The 24,255-nt window shown below is 33.9% G+C and overlaps 1 protein-coding gene across 1 annotated transcript; it reads left to right on the top strand.

The window, feature by feature from the left end:
* Positions 1-5,898: 5,898 nt before the first annotated feature.
* On the top strand, positions 5,899-20,787 carry LOC146136192 (uncharacterized). Its single transcript, XM_083395491.1, has 13 exons — positions 5,899-6,582; positions 6,759-6,863; positions 11,574-11,712; positions 13,751-13,926; positions 16,435-16,639; positions 16,846-16,931; positions 16,998-17,034; positions 17,097-17,196; positions 17,370-17,478; positions 17,557-17,677; positions 17,795-17,932; positions 18,013-18,113; positions 20,171-20,787. The coding sequence occupies exons 1-13, from the start codon at positions 6,445-6,447 to the stop codon at positions 20,303-20,305; spliced, it is 1,590 nt and encodes a 529-aa protein (XP_083251617.1). The 5' UTR covers positions 5,899-6,444; the 3' UTR covers positions 20,306-20,787.
* The last annotated feature ends 3,468 nt before the right edge of the window (positions 20,788-24,255 follow it).

The following is a 24,255-nucleotide window of genomic DNA, read 5'->3' as shown; positions in this document are numbered from 1 at the left end:
TAGGAGTATCTAAAAGTAGAAAACACATTTTAAATGAGGTTTAGGTTTCACTTTAAAATAAATATTCAATTCAACATACTGACAAACTTTAATTGTCACTGCCCAAAGTACTCTTTGTGGTGCCAAAAATGTACTAAAATTACATTTTGGGTGTAAACTCTTAGCCACACCATTAAAAAAAAACAGTACAATGAAAAAACGGCTATCATGCGGTCAACATTTGAGCCAGAATCAACATTTTGCAAAATACTGCCCTAGATATACACTACTTTTTCAACTGACACTTTTTATTTTAACCCACTTATTGCAATGATTAAATGGTTATTAAACCAGTTATAATGTACTTCCTCATTTGTTAAATTAGTTTTAAGGGGTATTCAACACACACACTGACACACACACACATAAATAGGTCCATCAAAAGGGTGTTATTTGTAAAACAATTGAGAATAATGTAAGATAGCAGAAAGTATTTGCAGAAACTTCTAAAAATTTTGAATATTTTATATATAATTACTCTTAAGCTATTTAAATTTGGAAATTGTAGTGGCCCAGGTATTTTTATTAAAACTCAACTAAAGTAAAAAAACACTTTCAAATAAGACCATTCCCTGACATGTGCATTTGAATTCATTATTACAAAACTGTGCCAGTTTATTGTGATTTACAATCACAGTTCTCAATTCTGCTTCACTTTAACATATGGAAAATAAGGGCTTGATAATCTAGTTATATCAGTGTCTAGAAATATTACAGACACTTTGCATAGAAAAGTGCATATGAAATGGCATATACTAATGATATTTGATTCAATACTTTTTGCAGAATGGACATATTCTTTACCTTGGTTGTACTCTTGGTTTTAAGTCATTGTAAACTGTTTTATTGTTTTATCAACGTGGAAGAATTGACTGAATTAAAATATGGAATTGATATATTACATGAACCGGTCAATGAGGCAGAGGTAGAATACAAGGCAACTGTGCTTAGTCTTAATTATGAGTTTAAGTTTTTCTAAAGTTGTATGTGTTTTGCATTGTATTTTTACACATGGATGCTACTAGTTAGGTGGTAATCCTTTACAATACAAGACAAAATAAGTTTAAACAGATTAAGTTGGACATGGTGCTCAAATCCTCTACTGAAGAAAATTGACTATCTCAGTTAAGAAGGTTCCCACCAGAAATATTCAATCCAAAAGGGTAAAGGTATTTTTAAAGATCTTTGCCTTTAAACAGCCATATTTTGTCTCCTATTCTTCACATAAGACACTTTTTAGTCTTGCTACTGGATGGCAATATACATTTTGTTTTTGTTAATATCTCAGTCATTTCTAGATGGATTTTTACAATGTTGGACTTGTTTTTAAAGTATGAACAAGGCCTAACTGATTGTAGCTGTAACTTAAAGAGTAAATTTCAAAATTTATTTACAACAATAAACACCATTTTTCATTAATACTTTTGACAGTAAGTATCATCTGAAAAAAACTTTTCAAGCAAAAAGTGGTATTATTATTCATATTTTTGTTGATGTTGTAACTGCATTTCCACATACTATCACATATTTGATGTAAAATCATCGTTAAATGTGGTCAGGCGCAAAAAATCGCTCAAAACTTTAGTCGCGCTAACGGTTTTCAGCATTGTACTCCATATTTAGTCATGTTTTGCAAATAACGTTATTACAGTCGCGCAAATTTGGGCAGAAATGTTATCTCTCCATGCAAAATTTTCCACTCTGGTATCTATCAGTGTAAATAATTTATCAAATGGAAAGCCAAAATCCGTCGGAAGAAGACCTAAATGACCAGAATAAGGCACATACAACCTTTTACCAGTCACCACTCCTATACTTCATCACTAACTCTCATACTTAACCCTAACACAATATCTAACCACACGTTCTGGCATATTTTCTTTTCCCAGCATCTTGCTCATTAACTGGTGAGTTAATCCAAAAACGCATTCGCTTTTACTGCAACGTTAGTTGTGTCCGAATTCTACTGAAAACCAGTCAACGATGCACCCCTTACTGGCAACACATGTTTTTACTATGCTGTAAGCTATTTCATTGGAAGCAAACTATGCTGAATTATGTGAATGTACAATAAATCTATGAGCGACCTGGCAGTATGCACTTTGAAATGCAATGAGTTTGTTTAGTGGAGTTAAGATAGTACGCTGGTCATGTATCACCTGTTGAAATATACACACGTAATCACGCACTACCCACGACCACCACTAACCCCCCCTTGACTTTATTGGGCGTTGGTCTTAATACTATGTTTGTTTGTTTGGGTTTATTTGGTGCAATAGACAACCAACCGGGTCAATTTTGCACCTAGCTGAAAACCAACCTTCAGTCTAAACTGAAAAAGAAAATAAATTGTGTTATTCGATTAGTCACAATCTGCAACCAGAGTTTATAACAAACTCAGTTAGTAGCTTAATACTATTTTCATTAGGCAAGAGGTCCTTTAAGTTATATTCAACATTTAGCTTGTTAGAAAATAGTTTAAGATTATTTCTAATGTTATAGTATCCCTTGCAATAAACTAGAAAATGTTCAGTGGTTTCTGAGTGTGGCAAAAATCATACATTCCAATTGGGTGGCATCCAATCCTATACAGATGGTAGTTTAATTTGCTATGGCCTGTACAAATTCTATACATCATTGAAAAATGTTTGGCGCTCCTTCAGTTATGAACGTATAAATTAATAAAAAAACAGTCTTTAAATACCGCTTACCACAACGCAAATTATTTGGGTTAGAATGCTGGTTAGCGTTTGGGTGAGGGTGGGTCAAGCGTTATTATTAATAATAAACATAATACTACTTGAAACACCCTCACCCAAACGCTAACCCGCATCTTAACCCAAACAATATGCGTTGTGGTATGCGGTATTTCTTTGTTTTGTTTTTTTGCATAACTTTCCACGTACATAAGTGACAGTGACAGACCGCCAAATGTTTTTTATAGATTTCAAATTAATTCCACTAGTGTAAATATCCTTAAACCAAATCTTGTATTGTCCTCGAGTTTTTATTGACCTATACTGTTTATTCCATAGGTCAGAACAGTGCTCTTTAATTCGTTTTTTCGTCTCACTTACAGAGAGATTGGGCGCTCTTTCACTATTGTACGTAAAAATTAATAAAAAAAAAAACTTTCTTCAAATGCCGCATACAACAACGCATATTGTTTGGGTTAGGGTGCGGGTTAGCGTTTGGTTGCGGGTAAGCGTTTGGTTGAGGGTGGGTCAAGTTATTATTAATAATAAACATAATATTACTTGACCCACTCTCACCCTAACCCAAACAATTCACGTTGTGGTATGCGGTATTATTTTGTTTTGTTTTTTGCATAACTTTTCACGTACATAAGTGAAAGAAAGCCAGAGATTGTACGAGGCCGTTTTTAAAATGCAACCATCATTTCGTGGTTGTTGACTGGTACTAGTACCAGTAGTAATTTTTGCAAGGCGATCTGCCATTTTATTCCCAGCAATACCAACATGGCTGGGAACCCAAAGATAGTGGATTTGTATAAGAGATAAATTATCCTGCTTTAGATTTGTTGCATTGTAATTCCTAAAAATGTTTTCCCAACCATAACGATAAAACAACAATCGTGTTAGTGTTACTCATGCGTGACAAAACCTGGTGACTTTTCATGCAGTACGCAGTGGAGTATACTAAAAAAATGTTTTAATATTGTAATGTGTTTCTTCTAAAGTGTCGAAAATTTTTTTTGCTAGTTCACCAAAATAATCTGCTATATTTTTTTCCACAATAAAACGGTCAAAACCTTCCCATATTATAAATATTATAATATTTTTGGAAAAGTACTAATGTTTTGTTTTTTGGGGGGATTTTTTGTCTTTTAAACAAACTAAGGACAACAAGTTTTTTTGTTGATTGTTGACGATAAAAGTGCTAGAAATTGAAGGAAAAGTCCCCGAAATAACGACGTCATTCATATTTGTCATAGTGTTCACAATTTAAAATTGAAGTATCTTTTACGCTTGTGCACTAATTTAGCGATTGCCGATTACTCGATTAGTAGGGGTGGTACTAAATACCGAATGGTACCGATTGGAACCCAATAGTACTCATAGAATAATCACTAAATACCGAATGGACCCCAATGGAACCCAAAAGATTCCAATAGAACCTAATGTAGCTTGTAGGAGAATTAGGCCTACCGTACTAAATACAGAATGGTATAGGTACCGAACGGTAGGTACCGAATGGTAGGCACCGAATGGTACCGAGTGGAATCCAATGGAGCCCAACAGGACCTATGTAACTCGTAGGATTCTCACTAAATACCAAATGGTACCGAATGGAACCGAATAGAACCCATTGTAACTCGTATAAGAATCACTATAAATACCGAATGGAGCCGAATAAAACCGAAAAGAACCCATTGTAACTCGTAGGAGAATCACTAAATACCGAATGGCACCTAATGGAACCGAATAGAACCCATTTTAACTCGTAGGAAAATTACTTAATACCGAATGTTACCGAATCAAAATTTATAATTAAGTCAAAATCATCGCCCTAGTGATTATTGTTAAACCGCCTGATTAAACGCGATATACCGTACTGCAAACTTTGGCTATCTGTTAGTTGTTAAACATACTATAAGAAGTGATTAAGCTTTAAGTGACTGTTTAAAAGTGAAAATTGCAATGACGCTTTCTAAAAGTATTGCAATAACGCTCGTTTGAAACGCGCTCTTATCATTGCTTCGTGGCCATTTCTTGAAAAGTGAATCATTTAATTTATGTCCTACAAAAAAATAACTTTCTTTCTATTCAAGAGTCTTGTGATGCCTCTTGCTTAAGAGGGCTCATATTGCACTGTTTTCTCTTGCAACGTAGCAGCGGAACACACAATAAGACCTACAAAGTAACAATACCTTAAGCACAAAAAATCTATATAATCATAGTAATATCCATGACAGAATAAGATCGAAATTGTCTGAATAGGACGTACCTAAACCCTTAATTCATAAAATGGCTGAAACGCCCGATACCTTAAGGGGAGGGTAACGGACGATCGCGGGCCGTCGTTCTGGCTTCGGCCGTTTTAGTGTCAACGTTTGACGCCCTAGTTTGACCAGCGCCGTTAGGGCACCACTGTTTTGACACGAGATTGTTCACTACTGTTTGGGGTTAGTGGGGGTTAACGGTAGGGGTTAGAAATTGGGTTGAGTCACAATTACTAGGAGAGTTAGTGATATACTTTGGGATGTAAGGTTAAATGTTGTATTAGGCCTGATTCCGACCATCTGAGTTTGCAAAAATACAGAGTTTGCAAAAATAACGTGTTTGTTGTTGTGGTTTCAACAGTAAGCAATTTTCGTTTCCAAACTGAGTTATTCTTACATTGTACGCAGTTTTGTACCGGGATTAGGCCAATCTGTTTTGTGCCAATCTTAAAGTTTTACGTTTGTTAGCAATTCCCGATCAATATATCTCACAGCTTTTTTACTTAAAATATGAGTTTTTAAATAGAAGTACAATGGGTTCTATTGGGTTCAATACGGTATTTCGGTACCATTCAGTACCATGCGGTATTTAATGATTCTCCTACGAGTTACAATGGGTTATATTAGGTTCAATACGGTACCATTCAGTATTTAGTGTTTCTATTACGAGTTACAATGGGTTCAATACGGTACCTTTCGGTTCCATTCGGTACCATTTGGTATTTAGTACCACCCGATTAGTAGCAGGGTAGTTCAGTAGGCGCTCAGGCGCTGGCTCTTAAGGCGAAAGCCGACGGCTGCCTAAGTCTTATACATGTGCACGTACCGTGTAGGTATATGACTCTAGCAAGCAGCTCAAAATATCACAGTGTAACATATAAGGATATAAAGAAGATACTGATTACAATACCTTAAATTACATAACTTCATCACCAATAAGATGCTTAACAGTTTTAAACACACTTCTATATTAGTTTCTTACCACAACTGTCTCCTTACTCACTTGCATTGTAAATTTAATATTTATTACAACTAAGGCTGATTTTGATTAGTGAGTGGTATACTTTAATTATATATTTCCCAAAACTTTGCAGAAACTTCTAAAAATTTTGAATATTTTTTATATAATTACTCTTAAGCTATTTAAATTTGGAAATTGTAGTGGCCCAGGTCTTTTTATCATAAAAACTCAACTAAAGTAATAAAACACTTTCAAATAAGACCATTCCCTGACATGTGCATTTGAATTCATTATTACAAAACTGTGCCAGTTTATTGTGATTTACAATCACAGTTCTCAATTCTGCTTCACTTTAACATATGGAAAATAAGGGCTTGATAATCTAATTATATCAGTGTCTAGAAATATTACAGACACTTGGTATAGAAAAGTGCATATGAACTGGTATACTAATGATATTTGATTCAATACTTTTTGCAGAATGGACATATTCTTTACCTTGGTTGTACTCTTGGTTTTAAGTCATTGTAAACTGTTTTATTGTTTTATCAACGTGGAAGAATTGACTGAATTAAAATATGGAATTGATATATTACATGAACCGGTCAATGAGGCAGAGGTAAAATACAAGGCAACTGTGCTTAGTCTTAATTATGGGTTTAAGTTTTTCTAAAGTTGTATGTGTTTTGCATTGTATTTTTACACATGGATGCTACTAGTTAGGTGGTAATCCTTTACAATACAAGACAAAATAAGTTTGAACTTCTTATAAAAGATATCTGAATAACTTTGCAGGTAAATTTATCTGAAGGTTTGAGTCTACCATCAAAGCATGGACAGTTTTATTTCTGTAAATTGCCTGACAAGGCAAGGATTATGGCCGATAATGCTGACCCAAAGGTTTGTTTTAAAAAATAAATAAAGTTTATAACTATTTGCTTTGTTCTTTTATCAGTTTGTTTATTGAGACGACAACTAAAATTATATGGGCCGAAAATTTATTTTCGGGACATATCTTGTTTTTGCCGCTATTCTTTTTTGTTTTCCTATGGTTTCCTATGGTATGTTTCAGACCGATTTTTGTCCGAAGCTTTATAGAAAAAGTAGACATCGTAGAACCTTCAAATTTTCAGACATGGCGTAGAGTGGTATGTAGGTGCTTTGTAGAAGTTTATGAGGCTGCACCCCCAGGGGCCTTTACTTGGGGGGCAAAAACCTGAAGTATTGCGTTTTAGCTCCTTCTAGCTAACGACTGCCATCTAACAGCAGAAAAACTTTTATACAGAATTCGTTCACATTCGCTTGCTTTGTCCAGCTTGTGAAGTGAAGAAGCGACTCACCTCCTGCTATGCTTTATTGTCCCGCGCGTGAGACTTTCATTGTGCGAAGTGGCACGTCCTAAACTGGGCTCGTGCGACTTGCATTTTAAAACGAGGCTTCTCCTTAGTAAAATTACTTAATGCTGTTCAGAAATAACTTATTTTACCGCCGCAAATTTAAATGCGAAATCTGGTGGCAACTCTAATCCAACATATCAACACCAGGCCTACACAACTAAAAATTGTGTGTTGATATGTTGGATTGGAGTAACATACTATACAGGTGCAAATAGCAAATATTCTCCAAATACGATTTTTCCAATATTCTCCAAATCGTATTTCATCGTATTGTCGCGGTAATACACAAAGAGGTAAGGCCGTGAATAAAGTTTCACCCACCGTACAATTAACGGAGGGAAGCATTGCGAGTAGAGATGTTCAAAGCGGAATATCGGCGACTCATTTATAATGCTTGCTTTCAATGCGGCGTTAGTTTTTTTTCGGGCGACCAATTACTTCGCGATAAGCTTCGACTAATAATTAAGTGTCAATAGGGTGTATTTACCGCCGCAAGTTTAAATGCGAAATCTTAAGGCAGTATGCGCCTCTCTGTTAGCACCTGTTGTGCATCTTGCTCCAACCAGCATACTACCAACATCAGGCCTAAACATCTAGCAAAACTTTCGATTTAATAGTTTGCGTATTGAGAACATAATAGTGTTTTTCATATTGTTTAAAACTACAGATTTAAAGCCTGTTTTAACAGTGATTGCTCGGCCCAAGCCATGGTAAAAAATTACTGAGTAAAAGTTTGCAAAAGTATAGCAAACCATAGGCGTTAAACCATTTTTAGTCTTTAAGAGAATAATAATATTTGCTTTTCAAACACGTAAGCTGGTCAAAATTTAATAAAATGACCATACGCAATATCTACGTAAATTCTATTTATCAAATATATGTTTTGATCATTCCCCAAATTCTACGCCATATTTGAACCCCTTTCGCATCAAAGGCATAAGTTAAGTGGGGAAGTTTTCGGCCCATATCTGTTTTTGCTTGCAGAAACAAGTTAAGGAAAATAGAAAACATAATATATAATATAAAGTACACAATACAAAATATTAAAAAAAAAAATAAATAAAAAAAAAAATAAAATAAAGTAAAAATTGAAAATAAACACTAAGCCCTGAAAATAAACCCCCTGACAAAATATACAACAACCGCAACCCCGTCTAGTTTATTATCTTTTTGTAAACCTTAATGAATTGGATCTTGCAAAAGTTCAGATAGAAGAAAAAAATTCAAGGAAATTGAACTGTATTTGTGCTGTAATGTCTGCTAAGTTGAGCAACTCCTGGCAAATGTTAGCTATAAAATTTAAGTTAAAAAAGCTTGTTGAGGTTTGCTGTGTCTTAAATCTGTGATTTTGCCTTCAATGATACATTACATCACTGAATTTAGGATTATTTTTCGATTCTAAATCCTTACAATACAAACAGGAAGTTAGGGACCCTGCACAGTTATTTTAAGATCATCATTTTTTATAGTTGTAACACTTTTTTTATAGGAGAAAAAAATACTTTTGGTCACATGTTTTATTCAAATGTTAAACCTTAGCACAATTTAAAACTCCTATGTCAGCTATCACAATAACAAAACTAAATTTAATATTCTTGTCAAGATACCTGATTTTTCTAGTAGAAATTCCAAATATACTAACACAGCCTGTGTGCAACTTTTTAATCATTAAATAGGCTATCAGTTGTAGAAAATTACCCTGGTTTTAACCGTTTTATTATTTAATTTTTAATGGTTTCTTTTTTTTATTGTTTATTAGAAAATCCTAAAATCGATTCATACTTTTAAAGATCTCAAGACTGTTGATAAAAACAGATATAAAATATAAAATAAATCATTCCAATTAAGAAACTGATGATACCTATAAGGCGAAATATGTATTTGTGTAAAATTTTAATCAAATATTTTATGTTTTATATCTGTTTTTATAAAGAGTCTTAAGATCATTAAAACATAATAAAATGGAAAGTTTGTGAGTCGGCAGTCGGTCGTCAGCATGTTCGCGTTTTAGGGAGACAGACAGAGCAACCGTGGCTCATTTTGCTCCCTCTTAAGTGAGTCGCCGGGCAAGTGGGAAAAATAGAAAGAAAGTTGTGTGCTACCAGACAGAAAAAAATTTGTTTCTTTCTATGAGAGAAAGTCTTGCATCTCAAGCGAGCGCCGTCGCAAACCGGTCACGGGTGACCAACTTTAAGGCGTTTGTTTGCAATTCTGGATCGATAAATGTCGCTACATATTTTGTCTGACGTTGGGCAGCTTAATTAGGCGTTTAGTGCAAAGGTTTCGCAATTTTCACTTTTTTAAACATACTTTATATAAACATCAGGAAACCTACACGGACACCTACAACAAACCGTTTTTAACCACGCAATACTTGCTGCAGTTTATCAGTAAGCATTTGTTTTTTCAATGAGGATTTTTCTCAGGTTTGGCGCAGTTTAGCACCGGGATTATGTATATCACGCTATCAAGCAGGTCTAAACAATTGCTGCTACAACCTAAAGTTTTACATCTGAGAGTTATTCTCAATTGACAAATGTTACAGGGTTTCGTTACTTAAAAGATGTATGACACCCAAGTGACGTGTGATATAGTCGATTATTTAGTCGTACCATATCAAAAACATTACACAGCATTATACTTTGTTTGCATGTTAAATACAGAGGGCGCGCTTGCGACTTCTTGCAAAACCGACACCAAGAATTAGATCTTTAGAGCCGCGCAGATCACATAAATCGCATAATTAAACACGCCATTCCATTAATGCCGCTTTCACACAGGCTGTGGTGTGTTACTCTGATTGTGGGGAGGCATTAGGTTAATCTTTTTTGTTAGACACATTTAGGGATGTTCAAAGTAGAATATCGAATCCAATTCTGCCATTTATTTCAGGTAATTGGAACCGATATAATTTAATGTTTTACCGCGGATTGTTGCGCCTAATTGCACAAACGCGTGTGGTAAAATTGGCCTGTCGCTGCGGCGACCAATTTACAGTGCTTGCTTTAAATGTAACTTAAGTTACTTAAAGTCAACTTTAGGCCAATATTCAGCGAGGTTATGCAGTTATGCGCAGTGTAATTGTCAAGAATTTGTTAAGTGAATAGTAACTTTGTATTCTTTGCAGTACATTATTTGACTGCATAACATATCACGTTAGTAAAAAAATAAGCCTTAAGACCCAACAATGCTTGAAAAAACAGGACCGAATTGCTTAAGACTTCTGTGTGCAGTGTTGCATTGTACTCACTATTGGCAAAAATAGAAGTTTTTTCAACAACCTGGACAGTTGACATATTACAGCTTACACAACTGCTTCAAATGAAAGTTGTTAAGAATGTTAAACATATTGGAGATTTTTTTATTATAATGTACACATGTTAGAAAATTGTTTGGGCGATTTATTGCTGTGATTGTGGGCTCTGTGGGGTAGATTAAGATTAATCTCTTCCCCAAACAAAATCGAGGTTAAATAATTTAATAAAAATATACTAGGACTCGCTATTCTGGATTCGTTATTCTAGATTCAAAACCTATTACTCTAGAATACCTTGGGATTCCACTTTGAACATCCCTACACATGATATGACATTACCTGAAACACATCACATGATTTGAATTTTCTATTTAGTGACACGCAGTGCAAACGTTTAATCATCAGCAAATTTGTTATGACTTTACAGAATTATGTTTGCATTTATGCGTCTTACGAAGTTCTTACGCTATCCGTAACATTACTTTTTGGGTATATTCTGATTACCACATTTACCTTCCATAATCATGGGCTATGACATGAGGCCAGCAGTTTAACATGTAACACTGTAATGTGCAATAGTGATAGAGCCCACAATATGTCGGATTGTTTCATTAAATTCAGGATACACTTCGTACATTATGGTGATTATTGTGGTGTAATTAATTTTTAACCAGTTAAAATAACTGGTAAATATTCTATTCAACCTGGGCAACGCCGGGTATTTCGTCTAGTGTGTTATAAAACAAGAATCTTTCTTCTACATTTTATTGTCTGCGTGAGTTTCCTTCCTAAAGTGTTTCAGCTCATACTTTTAAAGATGTCAATTTAAAAAACACAGGTTTTCTATGCAGTCGTAGTCATATTAATTAATAGTGAAGCAAATACAGTTTCATAACAAAATGTAAATAAAATAATTTGCACCAAACATAAAAAATAACTTTCTTAATTTTATGACAGGAGCGAAGATTACCTGTTGAATATCCAGTCAGTTTGCTTTTGGAGTCATTGAAAAACGGTGCTTGTTTAAAAAAATCTAAAGGATGGTGGACTTATGAACTATGTTATGGAGAATCGATCAAACAGTATCACAGTGATGGTAAGCAATTAGGATAACATATGACCTGAAACTTTTCAACTGATAATAGAAATTTTTTTAAGTAAAATCCCAAGGTATTTTACAATAATAGCTTTCAAATTTAGAATAACAAATCCAGAATAATGAATCCTATATATATTTTTTATATTTACTTAATATGTTTATTTTCGGTGGATTAGCTATAATATACTTTTAGTGAACAAACATAACACATATTCTTTAGTAACAAAACAACCATTTGCTAATGTATCTAATATCCATGTTGTGACCGAAAAATTAAATTACAACTTAATATATACTAAACAATTGCCATTTACAGCAGTTATTTAAGTTGTGCACAACTACACATCAAATAAAACATAAACAACACCCTGTTGTTGCCCAAACTAATTTGTTTGGCTGTATTATATAAAAGCAATGCAACACAATAAACTTTACAAAAATTGTCTTTTTTGTAAGACATTGTTGTGTTTTAGTTTTAATTTACCACTACCATGATCTGTTAACTAGGCAGAATACAAAGTTATTTTGGTCACAACGTCAGTAATGCATTATTACTATTAATTAACAATCACGTTGTGGTGTAAGTAACCTCACTGAATGTTGGCCCAAAGTTGAAAAACCTTAAGTGTACTTTATGCGTTTTACAGTTGAATGTTATGGTTGCATCTTAAATGCCTTTAAAAGAAATTGTGAAATCTATGCACCTAGCATTACATGTATGAAACTTACACAATAACATTTAAGTGACATAGTAAGAATATAAAAGCCCTTTACCGAAGTAGGTATCATTACCTACTTATTTATGGGATTTGATATTCTTACTACAACTTCCAACCATTATGCTTCAAAATTTTGTATTGGGCCCAAAAAATGTTGACTTTGCATTGCATGGGTGTACAATAAGTACAATAAGGCCAAACTTTCTGCAGTTTAACAAATAAATTATAGCGGATTTAATTACGTGACATAAATGGCAAATTTGCATTTTGAATCCAATTTAATTTGGATACCGTATTCAAATCCAACTTAAATTCAATATTTTACTTTGAACATCCCTACTGGCAAGGCCAATATTGTACTTTAAGATTCTTGATATCACATTTGCAGCAGTTGTTCTACTATTCAGTTCTCATCCAGTTCATCACTTTAACTGCTAATTCCGTAACTAGAAAACCAGCACCTGTCAATAGGCCACTTAAGTCAGTATGACCTTTAAAACCCTATTCAGCTGCCATATTGGTACCCAATTTAGATGAAATTCCCGGTATTGCCCAGGGTAAATAGTATTTACCAGTTTAATTTTAACTGGTAAAAGACTTAGATGTGTATCCAAAGTAGGGAGGCTTCCGAATCGTCAACTAAGGGAATTTTCCTATGTTTAATGAATAATAACGTCATAAAATAGTGATTTAATGACATCATAAATAGGAAAAAATAGTCAAAAAGAGCCAATAAGCGTCCAGCAAAAGCCAACCATAATATGCAAAGAAAGCACAGGTGTCACTACACTCCTGTCAGGTGCCAGCGAGCAAAACCACTTAGTGTGCAATCACTAACTTTAACTGTGCTAAATTACAAGTACAACTTTTGCCACCTACAATAATATTATTTGTTTTTTGGTCAATTTATACTTTAAAAAGAAATAATACTCCGCAATCTTTCTGATATTGGTTATTTGGAAAGTAGTTGAAGATAACACTGTTTAGTGCATACTTTCTAGTTATATAATTATGTTGCCTATCTTCAATATACTTTTAACAAAAAGCTAGGTATTTTCTAATTGGAAAGATGGACTTGGGTTTCGGAACATTGATTTCTGTGAACTGAGTTAGGCGGTTGCATGGTAGATTAGGGAAAAAAAGATTAGCATGTTGCTTGATATTTTAGATATTTTGGGCAAACAATCAGAAGATTTCAGCAAACAAGTTGTAAGGGCATTTATTGATAGTGGCAGGGAATGGAATGAAGTGCAATTATTGTGCCAAATAACATATTTACTACTACAATAACTTTTTAAATATATTATTTTTGGCAGACGGAGTTTTGAATGACAATGTGATTGATTTGGGGAAATACCAATCTGATTTTGATTGGAACAGTGAACCTAAAAAGCAATTTAAACACAACAAATTGCAAAAGTATCACACACAGTTATATAAAAACGGTACAAAGTGTGACATACACAACCATTTTAGAGAAACTGAAGTCCGGGTAGGTAAAAAAAGAAAAGATATATCTTGATAACTGTAACCTATTCTATAGTTGGTAGTGTGTGGAAGTTAAGGTTTACACACTGCATTTTTGTGCAAAAATTGCCCAAATCACACCCAAGGCTATGACCTAAAAGCCTGTTTGGGACTATAATGGCGCATAAGCTTAAGCAGTGTGACCATATTGTGACTATTTACCTATTTTATTGCGGCTCTTAAACTGCATTATTTTTTTGGTGTGTATAATACAAAGTGTTACGCATGCAGAATAACTTGCCTGGGTAGTTACTATTTTTGTTGTCGTATTAGACCACATTTTTCTATGCAGAATTAGACCATTTTGCTTTCATTAGAATCAACCTGCTAAATCAGTCGTTCCCCACATTTTTTGTGTAATAGACCATTTTGTGGTTTTGCTCAAGGCTGCATATCCCTAGATTAATACAGTTTAACATATCACCTGCAAGTGTTTCTCCTATAAAATAATCTAGCATATTTGTCTGTAAGAACATAGGAGATTGGTAATTTCACATCTATACTAAATATTGATATTAGCAGTAACATAAAAAGCTTTACAATATTTGGTCAGCTTCGAGAGTTTCCCTAAAGAATAAAAACCCAGTGTTGTTAATTAAGTTATTTTTAAATGATCTAAAGCCTGGGTCTTTGGTAAAGTTTAGTCATTTATAAAATAATGTAATTGCAAGACATCATTTATAACTTAAAGCCTGTCAATTCCAGTGCAAACTGTCAGTTTACCGAGTTAAGCCCAACTCATTTTCATTGTACTTTAGTAAAGTCCGAGTCAAATGATATGCAGGGAAAATTGCACTCTTAGTTTGCTTTTGTATACTAAGCCAGGATGCAAGATGGGTAGTTTGGTTTTACGATTTGTAATATACATATTCTTAAACGCATTCAAGCTTATGGACCACAAAAATACCCCTCTCGGTTCATGGACCTCATGTGGATCCATGGACCCCTGGTTGGAACATCTATAATAAATGTTGGAAGGTTTATCAACATCATTGCACTGAAAAGTTTATTTATTAAAACCTTTATTGTAAATAGTGACTAAGCCATGATATATTATTCACAATGGCTATGTTGTAACATGATCTGAAGTAGTATTGATGAGCGATTACAGCATACTTGTAATGGGATACCAGGTGCCTTGTGTGTTATTGGTGATTAATGTTTATGTTGCCTAGTGTGGTTTTATAACACTTGAATTGCTAATTTGTGTGTTTATTTAAGTGAGAAAAACAGAGGTATTTAATATTTCTATATTACTGTTTTGCCTTTATCTTTAAAATTTTTCGACACAAACCTACTCAGTTTGCATTTTAACCAGGCCATGACAAGGAAAGGTGCTTCATATTTTCCAAGCTAACAGACATGAGGCTCTTTGTCTTTTGTTTGACCTATGCTTCATCTAGCAATCTCCAACAAATTTCCCATCCCACAATTTTCTGTATTGTATTTTTACTTAATTTAATAAATTCGCTAATTTATAGTAAAAGGATACAAAGAAAACAAATAAATTGATATACAGAAAAGAAAACTTACAGCCGTTTTAAATAATGGTTTAAATTTAGTAGTTTACAAGAAAGTTTTGCTAATTTTCATTTTAATTAAAGCATCGCTCATTAAAGGTGTGGCGACACAATTTTTATTAGTCTAAGTTTCTATAGTTAGAGCATTATTTAGCACCTTCAGGTGTTAAACAGGCACAGCGGTGTTGATAAGGTGTCAACGTTCAATTTGGGGCTGCAGTTTTGGACAAACTATGTTTAGCGTTATAACAAGATGTGTTGAGTGGAACATGTTTTGACAAACATGTCAAAAAATATTTTTCATCTTATCTCGAATGCTTAACATACCACTTTTTTTTAAAAGGCTTGCATATCAATCCCAGTCTGATAAAAAGTGTTTTATCTGTGATGCCAGTTATTTTCAGGCACTCCAAAACACCCTTTAATGATTGTTTGTACAAGAATACACATTGGTCCTCAATTTTTAGCAAGAATCTATTAGAATTTTGCAAAATTATATTCTTTATAGGTCACTAGTTTATCCTACTAAACAGTGGTCGAATATCAAGAGTGAGAGTCCTGTCCTAACTAAAAAAATTTGCTGTTAGGTATGTGACAGCATAACCCAATTATTGAAAGATAGTATTAACCAAAGCATTTTATTTTGTTTTTATATATTGTACAAAGGTAATTTTCAACTTTACAGAATCGTTAGATTTTTTTGCTTAGAATATAAAACTACCAACACAACTTATAAACAATTAAAGTGTCTATGTATTATTATCTCTTGGCTTTAACCCTTTTTCCTGCTTTTCACTGTCCAGATACTTAAATGATGGCTAAATAAGTACTATTATGAAAATACAAATCAATTGTTCAACTGAGTGTAAAAAAATAATTAAACATAAATTAGGGTAAACTACAACCTTGTTTAGTGAAGGTTTATCAATGTGTCTGCATTCATGTTTTTTTAGTATTACTGTGACGAGTCAGCCAGCGTTCCTTACATTGAGCGAGTTGATGAACCATCCACATGCTCTTATGTTGTGATTGTGAAAACTAATTTAATTTGTCTCCACCCTCACACTCGACTTCTATCTACATCAAAGTCTATTGCTATAAGTTGCCAGCCGCTATTGACTGAAGACAAATATTCTCGATATGTTGTACAACATAAAAGTAGGAAAGTTAACTTTTATGAACTTTGTTTTTTTTGGTTAAGTTTTGTAGTTAAAACTGTTTTTATTGCACTTTAGGGCAAAAAATAAAAAAGGGAAATGAAATTACACTAAACCCTTGAAATATACCCCCGGTCTAATTATTTATGCAATTAACTAAATAATCACTGTTTTGTCGCTAAAGATGTTATTGTATAATGTTTAAAGAGAATATTAAGCAATCATACAATGAGGCAAGTGAACTACTTAAGAAGAAAAGGGACAGAATTAAAGGCCTTGTAGAAGACTTGAAGGTAAATATTTAATCTCAATCATAATTGTTTGACTCACTGTTTGACACGCATTGTTTCTATTTTTAGGATCAGATTTTACCAATATCTGAAAAGGTTGCTTTGGGTTAGTATTCATTTTTTCTTTCTTGTTGTTAATGAAACAAATTCAGTACACATATTTTTTAGGACAGTTTGTTAACATTAACAAGGATCATAATCCATCTGAGAGTGAAAAGAAACAAGCTCAAGAAACTGCACTCGATTTTATAAATCGATTTGTTGAGGAGTAAGTATTTTATCTAGGATAGAAAACTGTAACATAGCTTTGAGTCTTTCCATTATTTATACAGTTTGTAAAGAAAGTAATAAATTAAGGTTTGTGTATTTGTTTCTGCATCCATTAAGTTAAAACTGGATTTAAATATTTTTTACCCAAATTTGTATGTTTGTTTTTGACAGAAATAGGTTGAAAAAACTCTCTCCAGATTCAAGACTTCAACTGGAAAAACTAGTTGCTAAATCTGTTTTGCGTCTACATTATTTACCAAGTGCTGACATGGCAAGAATTGTAAGTACACAGACTTTGTGCCGCTCTTTAATAGTTTTACTGAGAAAAAAATATTTTTTTCTTTAATGAAATTTGTAGATTCAGTTTGAGATTTCATCATACTTGGAGATACAAAATACAATTCCTGATGATTTTTTTGTCAAAGCTTTTCAGTCACTTGGAATTTCTGTTGCACAGTCACTTGAAAGTAAACCAAAAGGTTCATAATTTTACATAAAACCTAACTAAAATAGATTTTTTAATTTTTAATCATGCAATGCCAAACCAAATAGCTATACATTCTATGCAATTACAGCTAACCTATATTGCTTTGTAGAGAACGTGAAAGTAAAAGTTAAACATATCAATGCTGAGCTTGGTGAAATAAACGAAGAAAATGAACAAGATCCAATGATTCAACAACTTGAAGAGGACATCGGACAAGAACTAGCTAAAGCTGGTTTTACTTCACCAGGTGATTTACTTTACTAACGCTATAATCAGGCCATACCTGAGAATACCTAAACATTTTTTATGACATGTTTTTAAATGTAGAAAAAATTGAGGTGCACTTTATAACGAATAAAGACCCAGAAGAACTACAGATGACTAGAGACCAAGCACAACAGTTTAAAGAAATGCTTGTTGAAGTTGTGGTGAGTTAATCCTTGTTCTAGGTCATTGGATTTTAACACGGAAAGTTAACTCGAAATTTTGCCGTCTAATATCTCCAGAAGTAAAGAAGATAATATTCTATCTTGTTTGTAGCTGATTTTAAGATCGAAAACCCAATTAGAAGTATGAATATTTCAAGTTAATTTTTTTTACAAAATTTGCACGTCTAGTAAAATATTGTTAAAATATACATAATAGTCAAAACCGATGTTGCACTGAATGTGTTATATTGGAAATCACCTAGACCCTGTTGCAAGATAAATGTCGACCTTAATTCCTGATCAGTAACAGCAGAATAGTCTAACTAAGCTAGTAATTCAGCCCAGACATTATGAATGATTCATTCGAATTAAGATATATTGACAATGCCTTTTCCGGCGAAACATATATGTACTTTAACATCTATAGTAGTGTCTAAATGAATTACTAGCTTTGTTAGACTATTCGTTTAATAGTCAAAACCATTTACAAACTGCACATGAAAATAAATGTAAATGCTGCTTACCGCGTACGTGTTTTTTGTTGCTAGTTCGAAGGGTTTACCAAACTTTTTTCATAAATGACTAAATAACTGTAAGGCCTGGCGACAAGCCAAATATTTATTACGTTTGACCATCACGTACTACAATGAAAACTGTGACTAAATACTTCAGTAAAGGCAATGCCCGCGCCGTAGTAGATGATGCACACTGGTTGATAACGTTAGGTTTAGTTTAGGGATGTCCAGCGCCTAATGTTTAGGTGCGGCCCACCACCTAAATGCGCAGTACTTGACGTCATCTCATAGTTTTTATGAGACTCTAATCGAGTCTAATACCACTTTTAACACATTTTTTTGCCAATTTTTAAAGTAAACGACATGTTAGGTCATGGGAACTCCTCTTTATGCGGTTTGCGCGATTAGCCTGAGATTTACTTGCATATGTGCGCACGAGTTTGCTCAAGAATCGCCGATGTTTTTAAGATTAGTTGTTTTATGACATCACTATATGGCATAACCTATTACGTCACCTTTGAAAATGTTTATGGCCCTTCCACTAAAAAACGGATCCTCCCCTAGTTTTATGTAGCCATTTCTCATAAAATTTAATTTATTATTTTCTGTGGCCCATTATAGTGAAAGGTTGGACATCCCTAGTTTAGCGTCGTTTTTACCTTAAGATAGTACTGTATTTTAAGTTTGGAAAAATGTATTGAAGGGTTTGACATGTCTCGTTTTAATGGTGCAATTTGCTAATTTTTCTGTTTCAAAATATGCTTTTATATGATAAACATATCAACTATATGCAAAACACTAAGAAATGCTTTTATCAACTTAGCGCTTAGACTGACGATGCCTACACACTAATGATTAGGGCGAATATTCTTTCCTTGCCAAAAAAGGCAAATTCTTGTCAAAATTTACACGTCAGGTCAAAATTTGTCAAAATTATTTTCAAGTCAAAATCGATTTAAAATGTACATAAAATGGTTTACAAAATAAAAAAAGTATAATCAGCTTTCTGAAATGTTGTTCAGTTAAATTTTCATAAAAAAAAATAATTTTGAATTACATTCGACGGCATCTTAACTATATTATATCCTCATTAGAGCAGTATACGGTGTACGCTTTGTTAATATTCTGCAATCATTTTTAACTTGTAGTTCAACTGTTACGTGTGGTTGACGACGCCAAGACAATATGTTTCAATCAATTTATTCCAAATTGGTCAAAAATTTCGTCCAAAAAAATTAAGACAGAGTTGTCAAAGTTTAAATTTTCTTAGGTCAAAATTTCTCGGTCATAAAACAATCTTATAAAACAATGCGTTGTTTAGATCCATATATTCTTCATATGTCCAAATTTATAAATCTCTTATGTTTTACGCCGTATCAATCCCAGGCTTTTTTTTTTTTGATGAAAATTTTAACGTTTCTTCGTATTGCAGATTACAACACTAAATTCCCTGACATGTCTCAACTTTACTGTATGATTGTTTTCTGCATGATATACAATGAACATATTTGTTAAATAATTTTATTAATTGTAAAATTGCAGGGTGGTGTTTCATTGGAAAATAATGAAAAGTCTAGGTATAACAGACTTCATGCCAACTACAATATGGTTTTTAAAAATGATCTCGCTCAGTTTAAACAAGAAGTTTCTGAAAGCGAAGAAATTGACAACAATTGAGTTCACAGAAGACGATACTTTTTGTATTTGTGCAATTCCTATTTTAATTTTGGGTTATGGTGTCATTGCTACTCTTTAGCGCTTTCGTGTATGTGTGTGTGTCACAAGTAATCCTACCACAACACGAGACACAGTATATATTTTGGGGAAATTGTGCTTCCACTTCTGACGAGCACATATCAATTTAAATAGGTCATTATGCCTTTCACATTGCCAGTAGTACGAGTGCAGTTTATTCGTGAACTACAATGATCACAACTTAGCCTTTCCTGTTTTTTGGATGCATTATTTCTAAGCAATTTCAGTTAAATAAGTTATATAGTGTATTAATGATTTCTGAAAACAATCTTTTTAGTAGGTATAATAAGTTTACCACAAATTTGTTATTGCTGGAGTTGGTATGTCCAGTCACTGTGAATATTTTGTAGTTGTTCGACTGAATATATCAGACAAATGCATTGGTGATATAATAAATGGCTTAAACTAAACGTTTGAATTGTCCGCTTCCGTGTCTCGAGATTAATTCAAGGATTCCGCAAGAAACATCACCCGAATATGTAAGCAAGACAGCCGTCCCGTCCGATGCCCATTAACCTCATAAACAGGGTCATATAAGAAAATTAAAACGAGCACATGCAAGCGTTACGTTTTCACGGGGGCCTAGCTTTACTTTAGTTTTAAAAGCTTCGTTTATTTTTAATGGAATTACTATTTGTTGACCTGACCAGATGGATTATCTTGGTCACCACTGTTATGTCGGACGAGTACCGACTTGCTACAGGGCATGGACTGCAATCCGATACTATCGAAAATCGCTAAGAGGCCATGCACTCCAACTGTATTTTATGACTATTATAAATCAGGGAGTCAAACCGTTTGACTTTCCGGTTCAGGTTCGGCTCGGGTTTAAGGATTTTTGCGGAATCCGGTTTAGTTCCAGTTTTGGTTCGGAGCAATCTAAAAGTCCCGTTCGGTTCGGCTAATTTTTTTTCAAAACCGGTTTATTAAGTTCCGGTTTGGATACAATATGAGTTGCGTTGAACGTAAAAATGTGGGTCATGTTAAATGTACATAATTATCGAATTGTAACTCGTATTAAATTTAAGCTTCGTGACGTCTTCACAAGAAGCAGTTGCTCATATTAAAGTATCTAAAAAAATAAAAAGAAACCTTTTATTTAAAACATTTATTTTTTTATCAAGTGTTAAACATGTCATACAGTGTTCCCTTTTAGGGGCGCATTTTTTCATTGATGTTTGTAGCTAAAATCAAGTAAACAAATCAAATCCGCAATGACGATTGTGACGTAATACATATTTTGCTGTAGATTAAAAAATAAACTGGCACAGCAGATAGCAAGGTTGCAGACGTTTGCCTTCGCGAAGTTTATGTAGAATATCACGCCTTGCCACAAAGGCACGTCAAACCAACGGGTTACTGCAGGTCAACTAGTCGAAGGATAATAATTTATAACAATAGGTAGCCTAGATCAGTGTTTCTTAATGAGGTGAATGGTTCACCCAAGGGTGAATAAATTTTTTGCAGGGGTGGACCAACCAGAAGGGGTGAATAAGGGTGAACCGTCAGAAATGGAGAATAGCTTACGAGCAGGGTGGATATTCCGGGTGTCCAATCTGTTCAGTGAAGTATAGACATTTTATCATATCATGAGAAGGGTTAATGAAATCTGGAGATATATGCTAAGGGTGAACAAAACTAAAAAAGTTTAAGAAGCACTGGCCACATAACGTCACACTGGTCAGTGGTAGTCGACAACTTTAGCCTACGAGTCCTACGACAGTGGTCGGCAAACTGTTTTTGTCTCGGCCCAAAGTACTCTTTTTAGAGCTATTGACGACCCCGTACGTAATAACACTTAGAGGCATTATAATGGCGTCACAAAGATATGTCACAAAACAATTGTTCTCAGAAACACCTGTTAAAATCCAGTTTAATTGAACGCGTATCGCGACAAAAATTGGGTATATTTGTTTTAAATGGGCAAAACTTTAATTAAAAAGATACGTGGCGCATATGGCACATAAAACGATTCGAAAACTGCTCGAAATATCGGCATTTATAGTACGGTATAAACAGAAATTGGACTGTAAAGTTATGAGTTACACGACGCAAAAAAACATAGAATATCGCCTTTGGGCTAATTAGCTATAAGTAAAACTGATAAAACTACATAAAATTCCTACATTTGACGTCACAAGTAACGTCAAGTAATTTAGGAAACGTGTTGTTCTCCAACCAACATGTGTGGTATTATGCAGCTAAACTAAGTTTATCGCGCGAAACACAAAAAAATGCGTCTATTTGGTTTCAGTCGGCGAATCGTTCACTTTAGACCTATACTTTATGCAAAAAAGATTAACACTATCTTCTCTACAGCTGAATGGCGGCACCCGCCGTAAAAAAATTCGCACAAAACGCTAAAATGCATACTTTACGTTAAGTTTGTTTTAAAATTTGGATAAATGTTACTCACGATACAATAGCCATTGAGTAGAAAATTACATTAACTAGGTATATTTTGGCAGAAATTGCATTTTATAGGAAGTCTTAAGTCCACGCAGCGTCAGGCTGTAGACAGCAAGAATAGGTGAAATGTTACACGGCGCCTTCATGCCGAATTTTTTTCAAAACAAATATAGGCCATATTGCTTTAATAACTTCAGGTACGGTATGTATGCTTTTTAACGCTAAACAAAGTTTTGGTTCAACATCCTTGAACGTTTTATTTCACCTATTTTGCTCGTTTAGCGTAGACATATAGTTTTGGAGAAATCTCGTGGCCCTTGGCGTCTTTGGTGTCGAAATAAACTCGTCTGTAAAATAATACCTTTTTACCACTTTTTTAATTAAAATAAAGTATTATAAAATTCATATATTTACCTAAGTGAAAATAAAACCCTTACCTAAGTGAAATAAAATATCAAACGTAAATTGAATAAAAGCAAATACAAAACGTCGTTTTAATCAATTATTTGGTTGTCTCGTAAAATATTTTTCAAATTCTGCAGAAAACTTATTTCTGACTCGTATTTGAGGTCTTCGGTTATCGAATTCGGTAGGCTACGTTGTTTTTACATTTTGTTAGCCTATTTTCGTAAATCGGAATATAAAACTAGTAGGCCTATACCAAGGGGCGTAAGGTGGGTTCGAAATCTCAGTAAACAATTATCACAAAACTAAAACCGTGATTGCTGCAATGTTACATCGGCAACATTGCACCTGGAATTGAAAACACATCGGTGCTTATCGCCGCCTAATCACCGGTCGTTATCTTTGTTTCATTTAGTCGCTTGTCACCGACTCAAGTAATCCCAAAGTCTCAAACAAGCCTGATAACGAAAATATATTTTATAGTTGAAAGTGAAACGAACATTCTCAACAACGTAGAAAACGGGCGTGTAAGCTACAGCAAACGTCTCCACCGCAGGTCGCTCTATTGAATGTTTTTATTAGCCTCAATCTCGAAAAGGAGCGCTTGACCGTCGCCTTTTGAAAACAATTAAAATGCCGACGAACTATAGGTTCCCGCTAAACTGACAATAAATGGCCGTCTTAATTTCAGTCATAAGCCATGCTTGTGTTTTTGTTGCACAGTTTCAGTTGAATAATTTACTAATTATACAGAGTTAAAAAAGGGCGATTTTGAAGCAACGCTTCATATCATCGGCGAAATTAAACTACAAATATCACCAAATTTATTGATAAGCATCGTTAATTTTGCTGACAACGAATTGCAACAGTTTGTGATTGATACGTCACAGATGCTGTTCTGACACCGCAATTCCATAGCGTTTTGCGCGCAATTGAAATTACTTGACAATCGGATGTGAATAAGACAATCGGACTTGAATACGAGTGGTGTTGCAATTTTTCTAACGTCAAATAGACTACTTTAAACAGCCGTAAGCTCCTAACAATCGCCGTTTTTA

Source organism: Ascidiella aspersa, chromosome 8 (genome assembly GCF_963924565.1).
Source record: "Ascidiella aspersa chromosome 8, kaAscAspe10.2, whole genome shotgun sequence".
In the NCBI taxonomy this organism is placed as follows: Eukaryota; Metazoa; Chordata; class Ascidiacea; order Phlebobranchia; family Ascidiidae; genus Ascidiella; species Ascidiella aspersa.
Note: the sequence above shows the minus strand (reverse complement) of the source record. Positions and strands in the feature narration are given on the sequence as shown.